This window comes from Agelaius tricolor, unplaced genomic scaffold (genome assembly GCF_023055355.1).
Source record: "Agelaius tricolor isolate 1412-34295 unplaced genomic scaffold, bAgeTri1.0.p SCAF_5, whole genome shotgun sequence".
NCBI classification, from domain to species: domain Eukaryota; kingdom Metazoa; phylum Chordata; class Aves; order Passeriformes; family Icteridae; genus Agelaius; species Agelaius tricolor.
The window spans coordinates 48,551,681-48,575,227 of record NW_027269265.1 but is presented as its reverse complement, the minus strand read 5'-3'; the positions used below and the strand labels follow the sequence as shown (position 1 = coordinate 48,575,227).

Below are 23,547 nucleotides of genomic sequence, written 5' to 3'. Positions count from 1 at the left end.
AATAGGGATAGAAATTTGTAGGCACCATCCAGATCTTCCTTTTTAAAATATTTTTCCTTCTTTGGCTAAAAATCTTCAATAGTCTCAAAAAAAATCCCAGTATAATCACCTCTGTCTTGAAGAAGGTGAGGCACAGGATGAGCAGAAGGATGATGGAGATCACACATATTGTGCAAGGTACAACTGTTGTATTTTTTCCCAAAATGAAAACTGCTTGCCAAAGAGCAATCCTCTAGTAAGTCAGTCAGTCACCCCAAGAAGGGAGCCACCAGTAACCAGATTTTTATGTTTCTCAGAGCCTGAAATTGTTTTCCAAAGACATCAGTTAATGTCAGCTTTGCCTATTTCTCATCTTGTTTCTAATGTTCCTCCGTATTTCGCCCACAGACAAATGTTTGAAGCTTGGACATTATTAAGGGATAGCTGGAAAAAATCCTAAACAACTTTAAAATATTTCCATACTTGAAAGAACAAAAAATAATAATTTAATTATCTCACAGCCCCAAGTTCCTAGAACAGAGTCTTTACAGGGCAAACGTGACCTTGCTGTCCTTCCTCTGCTGCTGCTGTGGGAGCGTGAGGTGGGTTGGGATGCAGCCCAACAGCCTGGTGCCAGCCTGGTGCTACCACACTGCTGCTCAGCCTAAAACCCCTTCTTGCCTTCTCTCTCCACTCTTGGCACCTGTGCTAAAGCCCTGGTGCAGGTGGAAAGGACAGGTGCCAGAACCAGCACCTGCCCTTCCCATTCATGCCCTTTGTTTGCCGCACTCCTCCTTCCTGTGCAGATGTGGGAGCCACAAACCAGAAAGTGCTTTGAAGTCTAATGGCTTGGTAGCACAGTGAAATGTTAAACAGACCACTAAGTCTGTCAGGGGAAAATCCTTGTCTTTGAGGCTGCTATCACAGGTATTTATGGTAAAGAAATGCTGGCCCAAATTCAAGGCTATGCCTTCCAAATTGGCAGCTTAAAACAGGTAAAGCACAGGGGCAGCGTGGCTGACCAAGGAGCTCCTCCCAAGCTTGTCTACTGCAGCACCCAGGACATTCACAGACAGAAAAAAATGCTATTCCAGGTAAGGGGGAAATGCTAATAAATATCCTAAGCACCTCCTAAGTCTCTCCTTTCCTGGTGTGTTGGCATGCTGGCAGTGTCTGAAAGGAATCAAGCATGGACCCTGCCTCACTGCTCCTTTCTGAACGTCCTTCTGATCAGAATGAGCAATCAGTGTCAGCCCAGGTGGCTGGATGGGTGCATGTCAGTCTGCCCTCGCCTGCTGAAAGCTGCCACCATGCAGTTCTGGCTGGAGGAGATGGCAGTGACCATGCTGGGAGCAGGAGGTCCCAGGCTGGGCACGGTGTGACAGCAGTGCTGAACTGCACTGCTGGCAAAGTGCACAGGGCCTGACAGCCCAGGAGCAGAGCAAACCCCAGGGCAAAGAAAGCAAAACAGACCAAAAATAACTGCAATGGAAGGGGGGTGTAAAGGCTCCCTTATGTGGGCTGGCAGCTGCTGGCTCATGCCTTCATCCAATGCACCTGGGGCTCACCAGGTCCTTTCTAAAGGTGATTTTGTCCTCTCCAGCAGCCCCTGGCTGCGTCATACAGGTTCTTGCCTGCCATGGAGACAGTGTGTTGGTCTTGGGCAAGGGACAGCCTCTAACATTTGGGCTGAGGGTTGTGCCTGTGCTCCAGAGCAGGGTCTGCACCACAATTCTGCACATGAGCAGGCATCTCCTCATTGCAATGGCACCTCCCCATGTGGACTCACTCACGGTTCTCCCTGGGCTTCTTGTAGGCTCCCAGCAGAGCTGGGAGATCCACGGCAAGATGCTGACACAGCAAGTGGGAAGGGATGGTGGAAAGGCTTGAGAAGTGCAAGGAACCCAGCATGGCCACATGTTAACAGACTAGCAGTAAATTTGTTGGAAAAATCAGGTCCAGCTACTTGCTTCTACTGGTTTTACTGGGTCAGATCTGGATATGGTTGTAACATTCTGCTCCTCCATTTCCTTGTCTTAAACATGAATATTTTGTTTCAGGACATGAAAAGGGAATGGGGTCTGTCTGGGTGCTGAAATTTCAGAAAGAAGGAAACACTGTGCCTTGTCTTTCCAGTTCTTTGCAATTACCTGGCTTTCTGGGTCTTCCCTGGGGGACTCTTCACTTCCTTCTGCCAATTGTATATAGAAATGATTTATTCTGATTCATATCCTGGACCCTGGCACCTGCTAATTAGGTGTCCATAAGGGCTGCAAGTGGGTATATACTATGTAAGGCTTCCAGAACTTATCCCAGAAATGTAGTTAAGGGTAAATTTCCTTTAGTGCCAAAGTTCACTCAAAAACCTCCCTCCTTAATTTCTATACCTCAGGCTACTCATTGCCCTGCTCTCGGACTTCTCCACCCCCCAAGCTTTTCTTTTTAGTACAGCAGAGCTCCACAGAGACTTACATGGGCACAATCATGAAATCAAGGAAAGAAGCAGGAACAGCAAGGAGATGAGTGTCTGCCCTCACTGAGTCTCTGCAAAGGACTTTCAGGTTCCAGTGATGTCTCCTGGGCTCCTCCTGTATCTAAGCTTTGGCCAGACTGTAGAGAACAAAGCAATTTAGAGAATGTCTCTTAAGTGTTTAATGCTCTCAGAAGAACCTGTCTGAGCCATACACAATTTTATTGCACACCCTGTGGCTGTCCCCAGTGGGCCATGTAATGCAGGGGTGGGGGTCAGACCACTCTGTGTTACTTTGACACTGGTTTTTGTTCCTCTCAAGTTATTTCCTGATGACTTAACAGCTCTTGTGATTCCTGCCTGTATCTGTGGAAATCCCAGCCGCTGATTCAGCTGTGGCTGTCTCAGGAAGGGGAACCTGAGTTTGGGTTTTGAGGAGGCAGGCCAGCATCCAGGAGCCTTCGCCTGTTCCCAGGGGAACCCCAGAGCCAGCAATGAAAACAAAGCACAAGTTTTGGTTTCAATTCACTTTTTAAAACTAGTGCCTTTTCAAAAAGCAGTTTCCATAGTGACAGGGAACTGTAGCACCATTGTGAAGGTCCAAAAAGCCCTGGCTGAGTATTAGCCAGAAATTCAGCAGTGTGACCAGCTCCTGAGCAGCTTTCCCCAGCCCCTGCTGTGCTCACAGCAGGGCTCTGCTCAAACACCTTCCTGCCCACCAGCCACACTTTAGCTGCCTGTGGGCTGTGCTACTCCTGAGCACTAGGGCTTAATCACAGGTAAAATGATGTTTGTCCAAAAAAGGAATACTTTGGCTGCATTTAGTCCTTTCATATAAAGGGAAAAGCTAGATTTGAAGACAGCTTTTACCCATTGTTTCCTTTGGCAGAATGGTGCAGAAACCATGAAATGTGCTCACGATCATCCATTGAGTCAGTAGAGGAGCCCAGCTGGAAGCCCAGGTCCTATTTAATTCTTATTTATTAGAATGTGCTGCCTCTCACCTTCCCTTTTGCTATCTGTCTGTGGGGCTACTTATATCCATGTTACAATCCAGACCTGCAAAAGGGCCTAGGAGCTCTCACACAGTCACATTGCTGTCCTGGTCCCCACCACAACACACAAGAAGCATGCCAGAGAGAACATCCTCCCTGCTGGGCTCAGTGCTGCGTGGTGGAGGTGATGGACACCACCACTTCCTCACCAAGCTCCTTTGCCCTCATCCTTTGTTATCTGCTGGATTATGTTGCAGTCTGTAGTATGCAAGGAAACACAACCACAGCACTCTTACAAGTGAAGTGTCAGGTAAAGTTACAGGCATCTGTCCAGTGCTTGTGTTACCTGTGGCTTTTGGGTGATGTGTGTTGTGCGTGTGTAGGAGGCAGAGAAAAGTGTGGTTCTGCTGTTTGTACAAATCTCAGGAAGTCTTTCAGTAGGTCCTGACTTAACACCTTTCCTCAGGAATAGCTGGGACTGTGGGTTTCTGTGAGGGTGTCTGTGGCCTGTGTCCCACCCAGAGTGCAGAGCCAGCCTGGCAGGCAGGGTGAAGATGCCTGCCCAAGGGCCACAGGGATGTAACAGCCCCGGCAGGAACCTCTGTGCATGCGGCAATTCCAAAACAGAACCTGGGCACTGAAGGCAGGGCACCAGCCTGACTCAAAGCATGCACCAGACACCTCCTCCCTTTATCCCTTTCAGTTTTATGATAAATTATCATTTTTCTCAAACATTTAACAATCATTATCCCCTGCCTACTCCTCCTATTTTTGCCCGCGTATCCATGAGACACTTTTGGAGCTGAGATCACACGCAAGAAAACAGAGTGAAAATGGCAACTAACGTAGCTTTTGTGAGAGAAGAATGTTTTGCATGTTGCTTCCTGTTAAACCATTGGAAATGGCATACCCAAACAAGAAATTGTCCTGGTGCAAGACCTTAACTCAGATGAAAAAGGCCAAGTTCTGCAGGAGAGAAAAGAGAAAGAGATGCATATTTGGACCAGTTTTTATGCCAGTATTTTCAATCTGAGGATAGACGCACCAAGCTAAGGGTTTATCTATCCTAAGGCTGCCAGTGGAGCCCCAGAAGAGGCCAAGAGGCCAGACATATTTGCTTTGTATTTCCCAGCTTCCAGCAACCAGCAGCTCAGGGAATTCATCAGACAGAGGTGAAACCATGTCTATATTGCCAGGACAAGCTGAATAAAATAAGAATTATGTGTGTCTTGAAAATTAATAATCTGGATTATTGAGAATAATCAACCAAAACTTGAGAAGTGTATCACTCTGACGTGTCTTGTGATTGCAAGTGAAGGCACTGTTTTAGGGAGGTACTTCCTGCAGGATACAAATTTTGCCTTGCTTCCTTGAGACCTTCAAGTGACCCCACTAAATTGCTAAAGTTCCATTAGAAAGTGGCTGCTGGGAACATGTGCAATAAATAGCTGCTAAGATCAATAGCAGTCTTACTGATTTAAAATCAATGTATTGCTTGCTGACAGTGCTGGCAGTGTTTTCCTCTGGGAAATGTAACAGTGATTTGCTTTAAACAAACACAGTGGTAAAAAACTGTATCTGAACTGATTAGTGACCCAGACTCATTTTAGAGTAACCCAGAAAATGCCTGTTGCCCACAGACAAGACTTGGAAGTGATCAGTGACTTTCGATACTGCCATTTACAGTGGGACATTGGAAAGCATCCTGGAACAGAGGACTGAAAACACCCTCTGAAAATTAGATATTTAGGGTATCTAGACCATGGTCTGAAAGCCACTAGTCACTTTTGAAAACATGACATGAACAGCATTAGGTTACTATGGCTCTAATGACCACCACCCACCCTTTCCAGGCCAACTCCTTGCTCCCCTCCCAGCTTCTGGCTGGCCTTCATCCCACATGACACCACGCATTCAAGACAGAAACAAGTCCACCAAAACCTAAAGTGCCACCACAAGTTGGTCTCATCCACCAGCAAACAGCTTTGGGCTGAGCCAGGATCCTCTCCCTCTTTTTCTTTAAAGCCTCTCTCCCACCATGAGTAGTTTTTCCTCAGAGGCTCAGCTAGATTGCTTTAATGAAGATAGACATGAAAACATTTGCCCTACCTACATTCTGTTTTGTAACCTAACCATTTAATTGCATCATGCTTTTCCCTACAAATCATCTGATGATGATTCCCAGGACAAGCCTTTGCCTCTTTTCCTGCATGTTTTAATACTTCAGCTATTACCACATCCTGCTTGTAGATATCAATAAATCACGAGGGGATTGGTCACTAGATAAATCAGAGCTCTTTTTGATGGTTTTCTAACCTGGGAAATAGGACACCTGAGTGAGAAACAGAAACTGTAACCACATCAGAACTCTGCAGTCCATGCCTACTGACTGCCCAAAAGGGACAGGCAAGGACAGAGGGTGGGGTGTTTGCCCTACATGTGAAAAAATAGATTGAATGCACAGAACTGTCTTTGAAAACCAGTGATCAAGAGGCTGAGGGGTTATAAGTAAAATCTAGGGGCAAGCCAACAAAGGAAAACTCAAGTTTGGTCTTCCTGCAGAGCACCAGAGCAAGGGAAGCCGTTGATGAACTTTTCTTACTTTGACTACAGGAAACATTGTGCTCCCATGCTCTGATCCTGCTGCGGCACTCCTTAATATCTCTTGGAAAAGCAGCACAGTAAGCTGTAAGCAATCCAGGAGACTCTTGAAGAGTGTTGAGGGTGATTTCTTAATCCAGGTGACAAACAGCTTGATCACAGGAGAAGTATCAACAGGGATGAACTATTAGGGATGACAAAACTGGTGATAGCTCTGACTGCAGCCATCCTGCCCTGGTGGAAATCAGTGCTGAACACCTCTCCTGTGAAGAAAGACTGAGAGAGTTGGGGTTCTTCAGTCTGGAGAAGAGAAGGCTTCAGGGAGACCTTATTGCTGTCCTTTAGTTTATAAGAAATACCGAGAAAGACTTTTTACTGAGGCGTGGAGTGATAAGAGAAAGGGCAGCGGTTTTAAACTTAATTTAAGTGAACTTAAATTAAATGTACAGAGGATTTTTTTTAATGATTAAAATGGTTATGAACAGGTCCAGAGAAGTTGTGGATGCCCCATGATGGAAGTGTTTGAAGTCAGGAAAGATGGGGCTTTGAGTAACCTCATGTGGTGGAAAGTTCCCTTCCCACAGCAGGGGCTTTGGACTGGATCATCTTTAAAGGTCCCTCCCAACCCAATTCATTCTATTTCTATGATAAACTGTAAACATTTTAGATTTTGTGATTTACTTCCATGATGAATGGATTTTTTTTTTTTTATGGGGACTATTTTTCCTTCCCTAATAATGTTTTTTTAATAAGATTATAATGTTTGATTATAAGACTATACTTGTTTTGATGGTGGTTAAGGTATAAACCAATAAAAACAAGGAAAATCCCATAATGGATCTGCACTCTGGATCCTCCTTAGCTATACACATGCTCATCCCCAGAAATACTAACTTTTCCATAAACATGGACACACACACACACACACAGAGCATTTATTAAACCCAAACAGCAAAGTGGTTTTATGCCTGAGATGAAAACTTTCAAATACATAGCCTATAAATAGATGATATGCTGCCTTTCTGGTTCAGTAAATAGCCTGAAAAAGTGCTCTCAGGAGACATGAATTTGCAGTGTCCCCCCTTTATTTCACTGAGAGGTTAATTCTGCTGTCTAAATGTAATGCTTTATTGTCAGTACGGAAATTGCCATCACAAGGGAAGCAATTGCACTTTCTGCATTTCTTTAGGGATCGGGAAATCAATCTGCACAGAAAGAAAACAACCCTATTTCTCCTCAGGTGCAGAAGGAAGCAGCAGGTTACTTGACATGAAAAGCACTGGGAACTTGTGCAATGGCCAGTACACAAACCACCAACAAGCCTAGACAGGTTGGATATGACAAAATAGAAAATCACACTGGATGTATCCTGCAGACACTGCTGCCCCTAGAACTGGGACACTGTTTGGAGCCGCCAGCGAGAAAATGGCTCAGGAGTATCTCACAGAGATGAATTCAAATAAAACTTTTCCAGCCCTCAATGGTACACTTGTTTCAGGTTCTCGAGTAGTTTAATTCTCAGTCACTTTTGTATTGATAGTAAATCTGAAAGTGCAAAACAAAAAGTGGCTCCATGACCCACGGGCAGAGCCCATTCCATTGGATCCCTCATTCCAGAGGCACCTGCATGTGAGAAACTTTTTGCAGCTTTTCCAGCCATTGCTGGAGGTAGGACAACCTCCTCCCTGTGTAATAAACAGATTTCTCTTGCTGTCTTTCCCCCACCCTGCACACCACAAACATGGCCCAGCAGAAGTATTTTCAAGCACGAACACGCACAGAAGGACTTAATGGTTTGTGTTGTTATACCCAACCCCCATGAATTTATGCTCATGTAATTACTGCTCTCTGTTTGCCTACTGATAGTGAGTTAAAAATACCACACACACCCCAAATTAGAACTGGTTTCTATTTTTGTTAAATTCCTGCAGTTGATATAGAAGAAAATGTTGTGATGAGCCACATGAGATCCCTCTTGCCTGCACTAGTCAGGACACGAGACTGCAACACTACCAACAGAAAAACCCCACCAAAAGCATGGCATGCACAGATCTATACAAATTTGACTGTTATGATGGCATCAGTCCTGTATCCCTTTTCCTTTCTTCATCTGATGCTTGGTGTTTCTACAGTGGGAATGGATTTGAGCTGGGATCTTTTCTATCAGAGCCTGCATTTAAATGTAGTGTAAAATCTTTCTGCAATATCCAGATTCCTAGTTTGTAGTCCAAGGTACTCCTAACTTAGACTAAACATAAAATATTTCTCTTATTTAAATAAAATGTAAAATGATATGCAAGTAATTTCTGTTCTATCCAAATTCCTAATTTATACTCCAAGGTGTCTCTCATTTACCATTGATGAAACACTTTTTTTTGAAGTCTTTGAAAGAACATAAAATTAATCTAACGTTAAAAAAACAACAACAATTTTCCAACTTATATTCACTTTGTAAAATCTTTGTCATATGACTCATTTCTTTATCATATTTGCCATTTAAGCTTCTGAGTCTCTATTTTTAAAAGCTTTGTGGAAGGAATTGTCTGGAAATCCCATAAGGTCAACCCCTTCCCAAGCAAAACTAGTAAGACTGAGTTTTCCAGGGCCTGTTTGAGGTGGGAAAGTCAGGACATGCACACAGTTTCCCCTCACTTCTGATAGGCTTCTCTGAGAAAATAACATTGCACAAAAACCCACCCCGAGCTGTTAATGTATTTTGAATTTTGCATCAATAACACAGAGAAATAGCTTATATGTGAGACTGGGCAAAGCTTCAGCTAGCAGCCACTGGAGACAGAAACTGCATTAGAAAAAAAGAACTCATCTAAAGCTGCATTCTTGTCAATATCCTCTTGCACTTTTACAGCAGCAGAGACAATACCAAATGCAAACATGCTCCTCCCCACTGCTCAGGCCTGGATCATCACAGAGTGCCTGGGATAAGCAGATGAACATTTGGCTAAGGACCAAGGAGCAGATTTTCCTCTTTTTTTAGATATTGAAAAGCCAAGACACAATCAAGGTCCCAGAAGGATTTCCAGAAGTGATAAGGGGCCCAAGTTCTGTGAGTCCATTGGTCCTTCTGAAAATCCTGTATAGTAGCAAATGAACTGCATCACTGAACATCAAAATACCTCTGTGGTTGTGCTGCTTCTGCTAGGGACCTTGATTTCAGAAGAGCAAATCCCTTTTGTTACTCCCCTATGAACTATTTTAACTGAAATTGTAAGATCAGCACTCACTCCCCTGGCTGTGGCCACACAGATCTTTGCTTTACAGAGAACAATTTGCTTTCATTTGATTGAGGTTTACCTAGCACAGATTTCACTGCAATGCCTCTCTGATCTGATAGTGCAGAGTTGCAGGGTCTTTTTTTTTGGGCAGAAATCCCTCTTGGAATGGTAAGTGACACAAAGGTTGCAGTGTCCATCCTGGTGCCTTCAGATGGTGGTGGGCCAAACACTGCCCCTTCTATTTACACATCTCTACTGACAGGAATTGTGCTGACCAGGTGGGACCTTGGGACTGCTGTTCATACACATTTTGTCCTCAGAAATGTGATACCAATCTATTGCACAAAGACTGCAAAAGAATTGCACTGTTTTTTTTTTTTCTTTTTGCTTTATAGAAGAAAGTGTTCCCTCGGTGTGATAGATACTTAACATGACTTTTGCTCAGGCTGCAAATAGCAAATTACTGAATCATCAACTATTTAAGTACCTGTTTGTTTTGTCATGAAGTGAAACTTGCGAGCAAGATTGTATTACATGTAATGCGGCTTCTTGCATCCTAAATACTAATCCTCAAGTAAAAACAAATTAAAGATAGTCCCAGGGTCACTTTAGTAAGTCTGAGTTGATGCATCCCACTCTCTCGTATCCCACATTAAATGTTCTTTGCCTTGTCTTTGTGCCAACACCAACATTTTTGCAGCCTCTGAATGACTTGGCAGAAGGATAGGGATGGGGATGGGGATGGGGATGGGGATGGGGATGTAAGCTGGCAGAGACCCACTCCTGGGAGGGCACAGGAGCCACTGGCAGCAGGAACAGGGCTGGAAGGTACGGCGAGCCCTGCCAGGGAGAGGGGCTTGATAAGGACCTGTGATCATTGGATGGAGATGATAGGAAATGTTAAAGGGGCAATTGTGAAACGGGAGAAGCCCCTGAAAAGGAAAAAGCATGGAAACATGGGGTAGTGGAGACTCAAGGTAGAGGAGAAAGAGTGGGACTCCGCAGGGGACTGTGCAAGAAACAGGGATGTGAAAGGGAGGGCAGGAGCAGGAGCGGCAGGCGGGAAGCCACAGGAAGGGAAGGGAGGAGAGCCGCCGGGGCTGGGGTGTGCGGGCACAGGCAGGGACCAGGTGTGTGGAGCGGGGAGCCGAGACGGGACGGGCCTGGCAGAGAGCGAGGGCTGAAGAGGGCGCTGCTCCCGCCCAGCGCCTGGTACGGCCGGTGCCGGGAGCGAAGGACGCGGTCCCGCCCCGAGTGCCCGGCCCGGGGCTCCGCACCCGCGAGGCGCCGCCGGGCGGGAGCCCCGGGGGAGGGGGCGCCGGGCCGGCCCTGGCGCCCCTCAGCCGCCGTGGAACCCGCCCGCTGCGGCCGCCCCCGGGGAGGGGCAGCGGCTCGGCCCGGCCTCCGCCGGCTGCGAAGGGCGCCCGGCAGGGAGGCGGAGGCGCCGCTGACGCCGCCGTGGCTGGGGCCGGGCGAGGCGCTCGCCCTCCCGGCAGCGGGCCGGGGGCCGGGGCCGCCCGCTCGGATCGGCGCCGCCCGCCCGGGCGGGCCCGGGGCCGCCCCCTCCTCCTGCCCGCAGCGCATTCGCCGCGGGGCCCCTCTCCTGTGACGTCAGCGCCGCCTAAAAAAGCGCCCCGGCAGGCAGGCAGGGCACGGCTGGGCAGCGGCCGCAGCGGCGACAGCGGCCACACCAGCGGCAGCAGCAGCAGCAGCAGCAGCAGCAGCAGCAGCAGCAGCAGCGCGCCCCGCCGCCGACATGGTGTCCCCCGTCACCGTGGTGAGTGCGGGCCGCGCGGCGGGGGGACGGGCGGGCGGCGGGGCCCGCGCCCCCTCCCACCAGCTCCCGGCCGCTGTCCCCGCTCCCGGCCGGTGCTCTCCCACCCGCTCCCCGGGCGCTGTCCCCGAGCCGCCGGGAGCCCCGGCACCGGCGGCCACCCCCGCCCCCCGCGATGCTCACCCCGGCCTCCCGCGGCAGCTGTTGCTCCAGCGGTGCGCCTGCCCCGGCGGGTCTCCGCCGCGTCCTCCTCTTGTCCTGTCTGTTTTTAAACACATCCACGGCACATCTGCTCTACGTGCGCTGCATCTGCTCAGAGCGGCGCTGCCCCGGCTGCCCTGGGCTCGCGTCGCGGCAGTGCCCGGCAGCATCCTCCTGTCCCCGCGGCCTCCCTTGCCCTCGCAGGCACCTCTGCCTCGCCATCCGAGGTGCTTTGCTGTCCAGGTGCTGGTTTGGGCTGAGGCGTGTGTGGTGACCCCCGTGTGGGACAGACCTTTCCGTAGGTTGGGTGACCTCTCGCCGCGACCGCGTCTCGTCTGCAAGTCAGTCTGGCACTTCCACCGCCTAACGACATGAGACTGGGACCGGTGTCACCTGCCTGTCTCATGGGGTGTCACGATGCTTAGTTAACATAAGCAGCAATAAGATAGCAACTCGCTGTTGTCCTGTGAGTCGGTGATGTGTGCGGCATAATTCTTGTATTGATGGAACCAAGCTGGTAACTGAAGGAGCTGTGGCTTGTGCCAGCAATAGGAGGAACTGCCCCTGCAGGTGAACGGGGCTGTTTCATTGCTGAAAAAACTGCCCAACAGCAGAGAAGCTGCACTGTTAGACACGCTGCTTTGCATGTTTGCCTTTCTAGAAAGTGAGGGATTTGCTGGAATACCCCAGCAGACTTAACACATGCTGTAAGGATAACTGTTGGTGGGAAAGTTTCCTGGTGCTTTGCTGCAGCGCTGAACACCTACTGCTGGTGTCCTTGTTCCCTGTGGATCCATTCTCATCTTGTTTTGAAATTCTTTGGTTAAGGGCCAGGCTATTGCAAACTCTCTGGCAGGTAGAAATCTTGTCCTGATCTTAACTCAGAAAGCTGGCGTTCAAAACTGTTAAATTGCTTTGCCAGTTCGGCACTGCAGGCTGTATTTTCTGTTAGTTTGGATGAATTTTCCCCCAGTTATCAACATGTACCTGGTAAGTTCATCAGCAGCCTGGGGATGACTTTTATCTCTAGTGACAGAGGGAAGTAGCTTGGAAATTATAACATTGTACTGCCAAACTTTTTTTTTGTGTGTGTTTTTCCAAAACAGTTTAAAAGGCTTGGTATCTTTGTGCTTCTGTGCCATAAACTAAATTTGTCCTTCAGTAATACTTTTGGTTATAGTGAATTGTTTATGTGTATCTTGGAAGTAAAATCTCATGTTGGGACAGTACTGGAATGGCTCAGAAACTGACAGGATTTGTTTCACAGTTTGCAGAAGGCAGTACTTGGTTGTTGTGATAGTGCATCCAGGGTGGTCTTGCAGAGTGTTATTTCAACCGAGTTTTGAGGCAAATGACTAAAGCACGAGTACGTGTTGGGAAGGGTGTATGGAGTTCAGACCGGAAGGCTTTAGGAAGGTAAACTGGGGAGGAAAATGAAAAAAGCCTTATTTTCTCACGTGCCCTTCTGACATGTAACAAAGCACATTTCTGCTCTGGCTGTATCCCTGACATGTGAACAATTTACTTCTCCAAAGGCAGCTAATGCAGGTGTGAAACTATGGGGAACTGGAGGCATGATAAGACCAGGAGCTGTGACCAGAGCTGCAGCTATTTGCCATTGCTGTGGAGGTGAGAGGGGAGGGCGACTGATCCTCCACACAGCTCACAAAAAAAGAGCTGCAAGCCTTCAGTGTTCTGAGGAGCAATTTTCTGCACCACTCTGTTGGTGCTTGTCACGTTGCTGTTCCTCTGAAGGAGGGCACGGTGCTGCTCCATGCCGGCTGTGCCACGGCCGGGAAGGGCGGCTGGAATCGGTGTCACACAGCAATCTGGGCTGCCCAGGAGTGTGGTGTGGCCCTTGTACAGCTGGGGGTCAGGAGCAGGATGGCTCCACAGCTGGTGGACTCCCTCCAGCAAGTCTCTTGCTGAAGGGAAGGGCAGTGGCCATCGGTCTGGCCACAGCTGGGTGCTCGCCCGGGGGCCCAGCCCTTATCTCTGTACTGCACTGCCTTTGCTTTGGATCTTTGGAGCCAGCGTGGATATCGCTGCAATGACATGATGGGGAGATTCTCTGGAGGGGCAGCACCTGAGGCATAATCAAACTAGCCAGAGGAATTGATTTGTCTGTAGTGTATATCCTCTACCAGCACACTGCAGCATCAGCTTCAATGGGGAGAACACTAGAAGAGCACTTCTGAGAGTGACAGGATTTTTCTTGCTGCTCTCAAAGTGATGGCCTTTGTACAGTACTGCAGCTGGTGGCCCTGGTTGCTTACACACAACCTACTCTCCTGCATCTCCCCTTCTTTTCTTCCTTAGGACACTTTTAACCAGAGTCAAAACCCGTGAGCTCTGTCTGCTGTGCAACTAATAGCGGGAAGGAACCACGCAAGGAGGCACGGTCCATGGAGAGGACCAGGCCAGGACTGCTTGTTTATGCTGCTTGCCAGATGTGCATCATTGCCTAGAGGGCTTGGAATGTTCACCCAGTGCACACAGAGAGACCACAGCATTGTGCAGAGCTCATCAAGCTGTGGTCTCTGATGCTGCACAATTCCTATGTGCTGAGTGGGGAGCATGCCCACAAATAAACAAGTCTGGTGGCAAAGTACCTTTTAACATATTGTGCCAGGTCCTCAGTTGGGATAAAGCTCTGGAGTCCTGCTGATGTTAGTCTAGACTTGCATGGCGTTGGGCTGTGGCAGGGAAGATGCATTTGTCTGCCATCCTGTTCCATCTGGTGAGCGATGCTCACTCTGGTTGGAAGTCACCTTGAAGGGAAGCTTTCACTGCTTACTCTGCTAGGCAAGCAGGAGTGTCCTGCTTCAAAATTGTTATTCTTGATACTGCTCTGATTAAGAGCTGTTTTTTCTGCATAAAGACATGTGGGCTGAGAGCCTGCAGTTGGAGCACTGTATTGATAAACAGCATGTTTGCTTCATGGATATGTGAGGTTTAATTCCATTTTTGTTCGGTCATCACTGATCCCACCTTAATAAAAGAGCACTCGTTAATGATTTTTGTCCAGCTCCCCCCACACCCAACACTGTTGCCTAAGTAGTTTTTACTGTGAGCTTGTGGGAGATAGCTCTTGCCCTAAGGACCTTTCTGCCCAGCAGGCACCATGACTGCAGCAGCCACAAGTGTGCAGGAGATGAGCCTGGAGACATGCAGTCATTCTGACATTTACATAATGCTTCTTGCTCGAAGGGACCCTATTTTGTCCCTCAAGTTAGGACTAAACTTAGTGTAGAGCTTCACAGCACTTTGAGGAAAACAGGGCATGGGAAATACAGATATTAGTTGGCTGAGGGTAGATCTCTTTGGGGGAAGTTATAGATGATATTGGGTGTGTCTTTTAGAACAAGATAAACAAGGGCTCTCATCCCTACAACATTCCCTCCATGCCCGACTTGTACTTGACCTAGCACAGCCCTCTGTTTGGGAGACAGGTGAAACACTCTTTGGGACAGATTATTGCCCAGAATCCATATGTTAACAATCCCCATCCCTTCCCTTTCGTCCTCTGGTCTGTTTGCATCTTTAAACAGAGATAGCTGGGTTGGGAAAGGGTATATTGTTTTGACTGCATGAAGGCAATGGAGCCCTCAGCCCCATCCCTTCTGGGTGGGAAGCAGCAGCACCCTCCTGAGAGCAGCCCTTGTCAGCCCTCGGGAAAGATGGAGGATGCCACTGGGACAGAGTATAAAAGTGACTTGCAAAAACTGGGCAAAGTACCTGAAAGGTACAATCTGGAAAGATATTCACCAGCAAGAAATATGGAATTGGGCTGGAGGACTGGGTGGGTATCATTTGTGTTTCTGAACAGATCCAGATGGGTATGGAAACCTGATGTAACTCAGGTTGCTTAGATACTCTGCACTGTGGGCAATTGTAGCAGCAGTAGGTCGAAGCATAGCTTTTAAGATTTATTATTAGGAAGGGTGCTCCGTAATCCTCAAACTTCTGCTGAAAGCAAGAAAGCCAGATCACTCTGGAACTGTTTCAGCTTTTGCCTCTTACAGAGAGGGTGTATTGTTTCTGCATTAATGAATGAAATGTTAGGAACCATCTAAGTTAGAAGTAACTTTTAGGGTTAATTTTGCTTGTTCTCTATTTCTATGCAACATTGATGCTTTCATTGTAATTTCCCCCATTACTTAAATGCATCATAAATTGGGATTGTATTGTGCAGGAGCTTGTAGACATGCACATTTATATAGTGCATAAATAACTATGGCACTACTATAAAAACCAAGTCAATGTAAGTGAAAGATAGAAAATATTTCTAAGCATCTGAGCTCACTGAAAAGAGGGAATAATCACCTTGGGAAAACTTAGCTGGATCTTAGTAACATTTATGTCAGTCCCACCTTTTGGGAGAAGCCTAAAAACTTTGGTCTGAGCAGAAAAGCTGTGCTGATTTATGCCAGCTAAAGCCCAGGCATAGTGTTACGTGCCACGATTTATTTTTTCAGACTGAACTTGTGCATTCTTGCTGTGACATTGACATTCTTTGCTGGAGCTGTTGCTAGGGGAGGGTGGGCTAGTGGAGCCTGCAAAGTGCAGGCTTCTCTCACGCTCTCCCCAGTGCCAGGGAGGGAGCATTAAGCAGGCAGTGCTGATGATCACTGCTGCAGGCAGTGCTGTGGATTAAAGGCTTCATTAACCCAAGTGTATCACTCAAGGCACGCGCTTCTGTTGTTCAAAGTGTGCTCCGAGCGTTCAGATAGTGGGTGCAGCTCAGAAGTCTGTACTTCCACATAATTCCTCTGGAAGGACAGAGGTGCATTTGTTCCATTCTCTCCTCCTGCCCAAGTATGTCTATCCAAAATACGCCGAGTGTGGCAGAAGAGCCAAAGTTATCTTCTCTGTGGGTAACTTCAGAGTGCTGAGGAAATAATAACTCCAGTGACATTAGGCTCTGAGAAAAAGATGGCATCAGGAACCCATCTTCTGCTAGCATGTGGAAACTCTTGAATAGCAAGAAGACTATTAGTTACATAACTCCCTTCCCTCCTGGAGGCCCAAGTGGTTATTATATCACCACTTAATTTTTCTGCTGTCCTTCATGTCACACAATGCCCAGTAGACTTGTCATTACAGTAGAGATGCAGATTTTGCTTACTGCAACATACACAAAATGAGGGTGATGGTTATTTCTTCTTCTAGCCTGCTTGTGCCCTTCCTATACCCATTTCTTACACTGCCCTGATCTAAATAGCATTTCAGCTAATGACAGGTTTCTGTGTGACAAATGTGTCAGTCTAGAACATCCCTCCATATAATGCTGGATGTGAGCACGTATCCAGGTGACACAGCACATACTGTGTCTGGGTGTTTACACACCACCAGAGCTGAAAGGCAGTAGATGGGCTGGGCAAGACCTTTCCTAAAGATTTCAGGTGTGCTGGGCTGGGAAGGATTTCAGACACCATCAGGGCCAGGGGCTCACACTGCAGCCTCTGACTCAAGAGTTGCACAGATGCAGATTCTCTCTCTCTTATTTCTCAATAAATGCAACTCGTGTCTCTTGCATTAAGTCAGTTTTGCAAGGCTGACTCTTGTATTGCAAACCTGCCTGTTAGTGAGGATAGTGGCTCTTTTGATTCACCTTGCTGCAATCCTGTGAAAATGTCTTGTTTCTACCAGCAGGCTAGTCTTCTCCCAAAAACTAATTCCTGTAGATTACTGCAAGACGTGTTCTTGCCAAAACTGAGAAAAGATGAGACAACCCTTGTTACCGAATTGGCCTTGAGACTTTGGTCAAGTTTGAATGAATGGTAAAGTTTAATGTTTTGCTTCTCACCAGACACCAGCTTTGGAGGCAGATATGGCATCAGGCATTAAATTTCCTGTTATATATCAAAATGAGTGCCTTTCTGCTGGTCGCAAGTAGTCTCTGATTGAATCATTGCTTGAGACTGAAGGAAGTTTGACCTTAAGCCAGCTGCTCATTTTTTAGCACACTCTAGGCACACCAGACAGATCTTCACATTTACATTCACATTTACATGGCTTCAGCAGAGCTGGGCTGAGGCCATGGGTTGGCTACTGTATCCCTATTTGCCTGAGTCTTTGATTTTGTTAGGGTATGGATAGCAGTGCTTTCCATTGCAGGAGGAACTAAGTAAGTTTTGTGGCTTTTCCCTGCAACCCTGATATAAAAGGAGTGTGATGACAAGGTTATCACTTAATTGATGTTCTAATTGAAGTTTCCACTTTGCTTGGTTGCATCTCTGGATTTGCACCCTCAATATAAAGGGAATAATCTTGGTAAGCAGCTGCACATTCATTTGTGAGTGTGGTCTGCATTTGTTTATGCAGCTGGATTACAGCAGGGGTTTTGTAAGTAAAAGCCTTGGTGTATCAGTGTGAGTCCTGGGAGTGTGTGGGTTAGTGTTTGCACCTGCCCACTCCACATCTGTTGAGACTGGCTGGGAAGATCCAATTTGTCTTCAGGTAAGTTGTGTCTGATACTGACTTATCTGGGTCACAGCATCTTGACACAAGAATGGATATTGGAAGTAAAATCTGTGGCTCTGCTATCATCCTTTAACCTTAACACCCTCCTGTCTCTTAAGCATAGTGATCCCATGATAACATTGAGGAGGGCTGCTGCTTTTTTTAAGGTATCACAGTAGCATCTCTCTAAATACACATTTTTATTGGGATTTATTGCTATTTTTCCCTTCTGATTTCCTTTAATATCAGTATTTCACAAGCTTTCAACCTGCAGGACATGATACACAGGTAGAGTAAAGCTTTTCATTCAGCTTCCTAATAGGCATCAGACAAGCTGAGCAGTCCCTCCTGGGTTTCCCAGCACAGCCCTATTTGGTATTATTGCAGCCCCTTGTGAGAATTCAAACAGCAAAAACTCTTGTGCAGAGCTGCCAGCTTTCCCAGACACTGGCAGCCACCTTCCCCTTCTGTTTCAGTTCTTCCTTCCTGTTCCTTTTGCAAAAGCCTCACCTCTGCCAAGTGTGCGCCAGTCTGTTGTGTGAGCCAGAAGTGCCTTTTGAATGCCTGAGGCAGTTTCACCCTTGGCATGTCTTTGGCAATGGCTGGTGGGGCTGGTACAGCCTGTTGGGTGCCACCTGCCTTCTGGGCTGCACTAGTGGCTCTTTGGCTGCTCCTGCAAAGGGCTGTGACAGCACCAGTGTCTGCAATGCCCTTCCTTTAGACCCATGTTATTCCCCACAGATTGCAGGTAAAATGACATTTCTCTGATGAAGAGGATGGTTCTGGATGGAAGGGCCTCCCCTCACAAATACCAATCCCTGGTGGCAAAGCAGCGTGGGGCAGGGTAGAGCTTTGCCAAATGCCCATTTTCCCTGAGTACACATTCTCCTGCGCATCCCCAGTGCTGCAGCAAAATGACAGAGTGGCTGGAGCCCTCTGACAAGCACATAAATGTTGCAGTGGGTTGTGGGGTGCAAATAATGCTGGGGATGGGAGAGTGCAGGCTGAAGATGGGTTTCAGCCCTGGGAACAAAGCACTCTCTCTGCAGATTCCTCTCTGCTATTACCTGGAGATTCAGCCTGCCCTTGGTGCTGACAAGGAAAGAACTGACAGCTCTCCCTGGGGTATTTTGTTTATTTTGTTTTGGGTCTGCACCAGAGGCTGGAGAGAGGCTCCAGTTTTGCCACACAGCTCTGGGGTAGATGTCAGTGGGTGGCACTTGTCTGTAGCAATGGGCCTTGCAAGGGGATGCTGCTTTTTGCTGTGGCTCTGTGCCTTGCAGCTCGCATGTTGGGCTTGCCTAAAACTGCTTCTTGCTAGGTAACAGAAGTCTGAACTGCCTGTCACAGAGAAGTGTGATATGAATAACCATGAGTCTGCTGAGAGCAAGTGCTTGTAGTCTGGAAGCCCTCCCCAGGATAAGCTGGGGACACTTTCCTGTAAGCAGTAGAGATTTTTTATTTGGATTCTAGTGTGACTGGCCAAATAATTGCCCCTTCCCATCCTGGGAGGAATTGCCTGGGACAGGTACCAGGTGTGCATTTCAGGGTGCTGGCTACCTGGCTCCTGAAATTCCCTGTGCCTTCACAGCCTCCTCCTGATGCCCAGAGTAGCAATAGGGATGTGGCCCCACCTGACCTCACTCAAGAGGAAGGGTGTGTGCCTTTGCTGTGGCAGCACTGCATTTCTGATGAGCAAAATGAAAAGACAGACCCATTGTGGTTCAGGTTTTCAAGCACCTGCAAGGCGTTCTTTTGTGAGTGTTACAGCAAAGGAAATGTTTGGAGAGGCTTGCTTTCTGCTACACAAAGAGGAAGATCTGGAATCCCAGGGGGGAAAAGCAATCTCTGCTCTGAGATAAGATGCTTTCAGGCAAATACTGTATTTTTGCTTTCATTTCTGAGAGCCATTGAACTATCCTGAAAGCACTACTCTATGACAGCCCCTGCAGGCCTGAAGAGGCTTTTGAATTCTTGACTAGTTTAGTATTGTTAGTGCTTGGCAGTGCACATTATTGACCATACTCTCCAAAACTGCTGACAGCTATAGCATTGCTACAGATATGGAGTCAATCATTACTACTGCAGGTTAAGAAGAGGTTTTTAAAATAGCCCAGCTTGTGGTCCTGTGCCAGTCTGGGAGACAGGACAGATGATGGGTAATGGAAAAAAAAAAGCAAAATCACCCCCAAAAACAAACCCTAGCAAAAATATGTACTTCCAGGCTGAATCTTCAGGGTGAAATGTATCTGTCTGTAATATTTTATGAGTTAACATCTGCTAAAGAAAGGCTTCACCACCCTGAAGGCTTCCCTGCAGTGCCAGAAAGCCAAGGGCAGGTACCCCAGTGAGTTTGTAAGGTGTTGGTGGGTGTAGCAGTGCCTGACTTTGCCTGGCCTGGTAGCACTGGGTCCTGGGCAGTGCAGGAAGGTCCCAGAGACACTGTTGTGTAGCTCATTAGCAAGCTAACAGGATTTTGTCTTCTCTTCAGTAGAGGAGATAACTTTTATGGATACTGTAACTTCCTTAACTGCTGGAGGGAACACCGTGGTCCAGTGTCTCAGGATAGCTCTGGGCAGTGCCATGGTTCAAAAGGCAAGAAATAGGAGTGGGCTCCTCTTGCAATCTGTGGCACAAGCAGTGCCCTGAGCTGTGGGGTGATTTCCTTGGCTCCAGAACCTCTTCCATCTACCTTAGGCTCCTTAGGGACTGTTCCCTCACATTTCTAGAGCCTCCTACAAGAAGTCTTTTGAGGGCAGGACTCTAGTTTCCCATTTGTGACTTTTTTACGTACTGGATGTCTGCAGATGCATGTTTTTTATCTCATGGGTGTAGCAGCAGAGAGCTACCATGTCCAAGAGGTCACACTGGCTGCTGAGCCAGCCTGGCCTCGTCAGCAGCCCTGTGAGCCTGGTCAGTGTGACTGCTCAGCACCCAGCATGTTTTACATTCTTCCTTAAGCACCTGATGACAAGACAGAGCTGCTGTTTTACTTACATTGCAGAAGTGGTGTCTGCAGCCTCGTGTCACTGCCACAGCCACTGCCACAGCTTGAGGAGCCTGTGAAGGAGTGCTGCCCAGCTCTCCTGGCACAAACCAGCCCATTTTTGGGCTCAGCTGGGTGGCAGTGCTGTGCCCCGCGGTGCCCGGGCGTGCTGCCTCGCTGTGGGAGCTTGAGCTGCCATTCCACCTGGAGAGGCTGGCACAGGCAAACATTGCCCTGCTGCCAGGCATCTGCAGGGAACCTCGTGCTGCAATTTCCTCCCTTCTCTCTGCACCCATCTGGAAGCCCCCTTGGTGCTGACAGGTTTTCATCCCCTCTATGGTTAATCTGGAGATTTGGTTGAGTGTTAATGTGACTGCAAGTTGGGTAGCACTTTGACTTGGTGGTGAAAATAAGTTTTGGTGTGGTTCCTTTTCCTGCATTCAGCTGTGTCTGGAGCAGCCCAGCTGTGCACGGGGGCCTTTGTTAGATGCCACTTTGATTGATCCTTGCCCGCTGCCTGCTCCTCTGTGCCTCCACCAAAGGGCGACTTTTCTGGTGCCAAGAATTTGTGAAGCAATATAGCTGAGCTCACCACCCAAGAGCAGTGAGGGCCTGTGCCAATTTTTTAATTGTATTTTTCTGGCAAATAGCCATAGCTTGATCTTAAGAAAAAGAAGTCAAGTATTTCTAGCTCTCAACCCTGATTTGGTCTGTTGTGAAGCAAAGCTTGGAAGTACAGCTGGACTTTAGTTTGCTTAACTGAGGTAGGGGAGAGAATACTCAGACTGGTGGAGTAGAGGGAGGAATGATGGAAGCCAACAAATCAGCCCAATTTTGCAGGTGTTTAAGAGACCCTGGGGGTGGAAGAGCTACCTTGGACATTCATGTGTCTGAGCTGGGAGGATGGTCCTTTTGCAGGCTGGAAGTGTTCAGGCAGAGTCCTGTTACTTTTGGCTTGTGCTGAACAACAGAGGCTCCTGTCAGACAGATCCATGATTTTTTGATCCCTTGCAAACAGGTCTGACTGAACAGCTGAGCATGAGCTGAGTTTCACTGCATTACCCTTGTGGGAGAAACAGAGGCCCTGAGTTATGCTGGGGAGTGCCAGAAGCTGCAATAAAGACCTGGCAAAACTCATTGCATGGCATAAGCATGATGGAGAAGGGATTATCAGCATGCAGATTCTCCCACATGCAAAGCACGTACCATCTTCTGGGTGATTTATTTGCTATTTCACAAATCTGTTTTAGATGCAGCCTCTACAGTCTTATCTCCACTTGAGGGGGGAGGAGGGTTTATCTATCACCCTGAATTTCCTGCAGCATGTGGAGCCTGTTCAGGAGCCATCTGCTTTGGATACTTGGCCCTTGGCATCTCCAACACAAACAAAAACCCTCCTATTAATTGCTAAAATATGTTGCATCAACACAGTATTGCAGGCAGGTTGACTGGCTGCTTCAGTAGCTCTTCACCACCTTCCATAATGAGCACTTATTTTCAGAATGTTTTTCAGGAGCATCTTGGGACACGTGCAAGCCAGTACCTTCCTTGACAAATGGCAATAGGCAATCAGTTGTTCCCCAGGAACATGTTTGTTCCTGCAGGAGAGCAGAGCTGGAGAGCCTTGCAGAGAGCCACATGTCCTGGGCAGCGAGAAACAAGGACCATGGGCTTGCAGTGGCAGCAAACATGGCAACAAAGCCAAATAAATATTTATTGGCACACAGCTGGGGGTGAGAGCTATCGTCACAGTAGGGGAGAACCAAGGCAGGATCCACAATGCTGGATGCCAAAAGCAGGAGGAGCAGCTCAGACACAAAATGGTACAAGGCCGATGGGAGGAGGACAACAGCCCAGCTTTCTTTGGCCAGTGCACACAGTTGTGCTCAAGTGTTGCTCAGTGGAATGGCTGGGGTATTATTTTTACAGCACTTTTCCTGGAAAGCTGCACTTTTCAGCCCAGTGCAAAGTGGTGTGAGCCATATCCCCACAGCAGGCTGGCACTCAGCTGGTGTCTGTATACTCATTTTCATTGCAGGCTGAGTTAGGGGGCTTTGCAAAGAGAACAGCATTAGTTGATACTCCACATTGTTTCCTGGGACCAGTGCAAGGCTTAGGAACAGTGAACTCTGTCCAACTTTAGCATTTCAATGCAACAAGCTTCTGATGTTCTTCTGTACCTCAGGAGGAAGATGTCTCCCTCTCTGTGGCAGCTGGATTTGCTTTCCCCCTTGTGATATAGATACAGACAACTGACTCCAAAATGTTAAAGAAAATCGAGGCACTGTCTTGTGAGTGTAGCTGTTCCTCTATGGATGGGGCTCATTCTGGAGAAGAGGAGCCAGGTGTAAATTTTTTGGCTTGGTTATGTGCTTGCAGCAGTCAGACAGGCCATACACAGCAATATTTCAAACTGGAGCAGAATGAGTACAGGCAAAACAAGAAGGGATCCTGTAAACCTGGGAGCACCCAGAGAGGTGGATATCCAAGCCCCAAGCCTCCAGAAAGCTGCAAGTTCCAGTACCATGTTCTGATTGAACAGAATCACAGAAATGGTTGGGATTAGAAGGCACCTCTGGAGATTATCTGGCACAAAGTCTCTTAGTGAGAGCCAAGACACAACTTGCTCCTAGTCTGCCCAAGTCTTGGAGAGTTTCACTGGATTGGAAATCCAGTGAAACACAGATAATTTAATAAATAATATTTCTACTGTACTTCTACAAATACATAGATAGTGGCTTTATAGCAGTTTAAACTAGTTTTAAAAGACTCTGAGTAACTTAGTAGCCATAGCAGTTGAGAAAAAGCCCCAAATTATGCTCAGTTTAGAAATTAAAATGTTG

General features: G+C 47.5%; 1 protein-coding gene across 1 annotated transcript in view; it reads left to right on the top strand.

Moving 5' to 3' along the window:
• Positions 1 to 10,686: 10,686 nt before the first annotated feature.
• The window catches only part of TMEM86A (transmembrane protein 86A), a 26,595-nt gene continuing 13,734 nt past the window's right edge, over positions 10,687 to 23,547 (top strand). The window contains exon 1 of the mRNA XM_071427801.1: positions 10,687 to 11,055. Coding sequence (XP_071283902.1) covers positions 11,035 to 11,055 — 21 coding nt within the window. The 5' untranslated portion in view covers positions 10,687 to 11,034. The remainder of the gene's footprint in view (positions 11,056 to 23,547) is intronic.